The sequence below is a fragment of the Gouania willdenowi genome, chromosome 14, assembly GCF_900634775.1.
Source record: "Gouania willdenowi chromosome 14, fGouWil2.1, whole genome shotgun sequence".
NCBI classification, from domain to species: Eukaryota; Metazoa; Chordata; class Actinopteri; order Blenniiformes; family Gobiesocidae; genus Gouania; species Gouania willdenowi.
This window is the reverse complement of record NC_041057.1, coordinates 33,291,748-33,295,864: the sequence shown is the minus strand read 5'-3', so window position 1 is coordinate 33,295,864 and position 4,117 is coordinate 33,291,748. Positions and strand designations below refer to the sequence as shown.

Genomic DNA, 4,117 nt, shown 5'->3' with positions numbered 1-4,117 from the left:
CATCACATTCAGAGCAATGCACACCCCAAATAATCAGTGTCTCAAGTGGAAGCAAATACAAGTTCAACTCAATCAGATCACATTGGTCTCATTGATCCCATGGAGCAAGTACAAACGCTTGATATGAAACTTCTCTCTCAGGGATAAAGTCACAGCCGTGACCGAGGCCAAGAACGGTTTCAAACTAAGAAATGAGACTGATAAAGAATATAAAAAGCACACGTGTTATCTAAAATGTTTATTGGGTCACAAACACATCCAAACCCCAAAGATTAGTTGACACAATAAGGTGATGATGGGAGGGAGGAGGAAACCCAAATCTCCAAAAAGCCACAGAAAGGCGACACCCAGACTGTGAGGTCACCTGTATGATATAAAACACAGAGGAAGCAGTGGAGATCATCCAGCTGCACATCAACATCTAGAAGAACCAATCCTCAGCACTGACCAGTTCATCACCATGAGCCCAATCCTCTGCCTGAGCGTCCTCGTGATGCTTTTCTGCACAGGTAACCTCAGCTCTTCCTCAATACATTCTGTCTATCAACATCCTTCATTTATAGGCTTTTATTCTGTTTATAATGAAACATCTGATTTAAGATTAATCAACAAACATTTAAGGATTCCAAGGTCTGTTGTGTTCAAATGTTTGCATTTAGACAACAACAGATTAAAATATGTCGAATTTTAGCAACAATGCTTATTTGCATCTGCCGTCCCTCAGCAGGTTACAAAAATAGAAGCATTTGCAGCTAACGTGCTAAATAGATGGCTAATAGTCAGACTATGGTTAGTAGATCAACAGCATCACGTGTCTGTGTGTGAGACACTGATTATCAATGCACATCTAATGCTTTCTTTTTTCACTGATTCTTAGAGACCGGAGCACTCAAGTGTTACACTTGTGATGGAGACGACTGCACAAAAGTTGAAGAATGTGACGACAGAAATATCTGCATGAGCTCTACTTCTCTGCGTACTGTCTGCTTCTCTTCATTTATTTTAGAATTCAAACAATAATAAGTTCTGCTTTGAATGCTAATCAATCTTTTGTTTACCCTTACAGACATGGTAGGCACAGAGCCCAATATAACGAGGGCCAAGTTTTGTACAACAGCTAATTACTGTCAAGAGATTGATTCGATTTTCAACCATCACCATGTGTCCATCAACATTAATTTTGTGTCAATTGTGGCGAGTGTCAAGTGCTGCAGTACAGACCTCTGCAACACTGATAATCCGCCAGGTAAGATGTTTTACAAAATAATTTTGAGTCACACAAATATTCTGCCCATAGTTTAATTACAGCTTTAGCTGACCTGTTGTGGGTTTCTTTCCAGACCCGCCACAATATACGTTGACACCAACTGGTTTTCAGTGCAAATTCTGTTTGTCGGATGAGAAGACTTGCCGAATTCAAGAATGCATGGGAGTACAAACTCATTGCCGGAGAACAATTTGTAAGTGTTTTGATATATTCTAAAAGCCTTTTATATGTTTTTAATTAAGTAAATGTAAACAGCTTTAACCTCCCAGGCTGTACATTTAGGCCCAACACTTTTTTCATTAAAGGATGATAACCATAAAAACAATTGATTTTGAGTTCAAACAAATCCAGACAATTTCTACATCTTTCTATTTTATTGCCAAAAGTGTTACTACGATTCAACACAATGCACAAAGTGAGCTCTTTAAAAAAACATAGATTTTTTTAATAAATTCAAACTTGTTTCTTTGACAGTCAACGGACGACCACAGGAAGGATGTGCAACTTCAAACTTTTGTGGCGAGGAGAGATATAACAGAACAGAAGCATTTCCAGGCTTTGCTGGTAGTCTTCAATTTCCAGCAACATGTTCATTGGCCAAATTCATTATCTTTGAACCAACAACCACTGAACCAACAACGGCTGAACCAACAACGGCTGAACCAACAACCGCTGAACCAACAACCGCTGAACCAACAACCGCTGAACCAACAACCACTGAACCAACAACCGCTGAACCAACAATGGCTGAACCAACAACGGCTGAACCAACAACCGCTGAACCAACAACCGCTGAACCAACAACCGCTGAACCAAAGTGTGTCCCAATTGAAACCACTCCTGAACCAACCCTGCCACCCTGTGGCAGAAAAGGATAACTACTCTCACTAAATGTTGATTAAAGTCTGGGTGTCTCTTTAGTGGATCCTACATCAAACATGCAGATCTTAAACTTATCAGACCACCACCTGGTGTGAGGTTAAATCACAGCTGCAGATAATCACACCATTGGTAAATATCTTTGTTTCTGTCATTTGGCTAATCTCATAAACAAAGTAATGGTGGTTGGTGGTCGCATACATTTGTTAACCAACATATTTGATGTTTTGCTTTTTATCGAAATAATTAGATGATGAATTAAGGAAGATCAAACCTTCCTTCAAAGGAGCGTTGGTTACTTCTAACTTCTAAATTTGACTTTTAGTAAAGGTAGCAGGGCTGAGTTTCAAATGCTTTCTTAAAATATTTTCTTCATGGGAACAATGAAAAGGGGTGAAATAAAACTATCAGCATACAATTTGTGTTGAACTGTTTGTTTAAACTGAGTGTTTGATTTATTCTGCCGTTTAAACTCTGTTATCAGTTCTTTCACTCTATAGAGGAGGCAGACTGAGATTAAACATCAAGGCTATTTAATAATTCTGACATTCTCACATTGAATAATACAGAATCTCAGACTTTGATACCAAAACACAAATGGTAAATGGACTTGATTTTATATAGCGCTTTATCACCACACTGAAGCAGTCTCAAAGCACTTTACATATCAGCTCATTCACCCAATCACTCTCACATTCACACACCAATGGGACAGGACTGCCATGCAAGGCGCTAGTCGACCACTGGGAGCAACTTAGGGTTCAGTGTCTTGCCCAAGGACACTTCGACACATAGTTAGGTACTGGGATCGAACCCCCAACCTCTCGATCAGAAGACGACCCACTACCACCTGAGCCACAAGGTATGTCTGTTTCCGTATGTATAACACCAGCACTGCTATTTATTTATTCATTCATTCATGTATTATTTTTGTTAATTTTTCAAAATAATGTGAAAATTAGGAAAAAACTTTAATTTACATGAAACAGTATTTAGGAGAAAAAAAATTAGATGCATAAGAATATTTTACAATTTAATGTTGCCTGAGAAATGTATTGTGGTTGTTGGCATTTCAGTGGCTGACATGTTTATGGGTTTTAGTCCCTTTTCATCAGGGCCGGTGAACATTACCATGTCAAACTTGGTGTTACAACCCTGCTGTTGGCCCAGCCCCTGTGTTGGGAGGAAATGTAAAAAGCACTGTGACAGCACTGGTCTGCGATTGGTGGCTTCCTCTTCTCCTATGCAAATTCTCCTGTGCTGCTCCTTCTTCAGGATTGGTTTTCTTCTTCCTCCACCTGCACTTGGAGCCAATCAACAATCATTCCTCATCAGTCTCCACAGTTAAAAGGATCTCTGGAACATTTGCTCAGGGGGAATCTGACTAGCAGGTTGCCCCACTTCGAGATGTGACTTGCCTCTTTCGATAATGAGTAGAGTAGAGTAGAGTAGAGTAGAGTAGAGTAGAGTAGAGTAGAGTAGAAGGCTTAGTAGGATTCAGCTGTGTTGTGAATTAGGTTCTGTTTTGATTGTTATCTGTACATTTTGAGATTGCTCCCTTTGTTAAACTCCCTCTTTGCAGGTGACTCTTTAAGTTTGTCATTGCTCCCTTTGTTAAAACTTTATAATAAATTGTCTTGGTTTACCTTTTTATATCTGCGTTATGATACTTCTTCCCTCCTAGACAAAAGAGGACGTAACAAAAGTGGGGGCTTATTCGGGATCTTTCTCTTAAGGGAAGTTCTGGGGGGAAAAAAAAAAAAAGACAATTTAGAATAAAAAAATTTTTGTGTATTTGAATCGTATTGGGAGGACGAATTGTCTGAGTTTAATTTAAATCAATTTATGGCAATTACGTCTCTGGGTCAGATTGAAAATTGTAATAAAGATGAACTAAAAGAGATTGCAAGCTACTTAAGCATCACACACCCCAAACAAATTCTGAAAAGGGAACTTAAAGAGTTGATTGTG

At 39.0% G+C, this 4,117-nt stretch overlaps 1 protein-coding gene across 1 annotated transcript; it reads left to right on the top strand.

Moving 5' to 3' along the window:
• Window positions 1–429: 429 nt before the first annotated feature.
• On the top strand, window positions 430–2,257 carry LOC114476214 (phospholipase A2 inhibitor subunit gamma B-like). The gene is made up of 5 exons (XM_028467566.1): window positions 430–509; window positions 878–976; window positions 1,067–1,246; window positions 1,341–1,460; window positions 1,742–2,257. Exons 1-5 carry the CDS (start codon window positions 461–463, stop codon window positions 2,143–2,145), a joined length of 852 nt encoding a protein of 283 aa, XP_028323367.1. The 5' UTR covers window positions 430–460; the 3' UTR covers window positions 2,146–2,257.
• Window positions 2,258–4,117: the final 1,860 nt, after the last annotated feature.

Coding starts and splice junctions, on each gene's coding strand:
- LOC114476214 (XM_028467566.1), top strand. CDS start 461: ATGAGCCCAATCCTCTGCCTGAGCGTCCTCGTGATGCTTTTCTGCACA. Junction 977..1,066: donor CATGAGCTCTACTTCTCTGC/GTACTGTCTGCT, acceptor TTACCCTTACAG/ACATGGTAGGCACAGAGCCC. Junction 1,247..1,340: donor CAACACTGATAATCCGCCAG/GTAAGATGTTTT, acceptor GTTTCTTTCCAG/ACCCGCCACAATATACGTTG.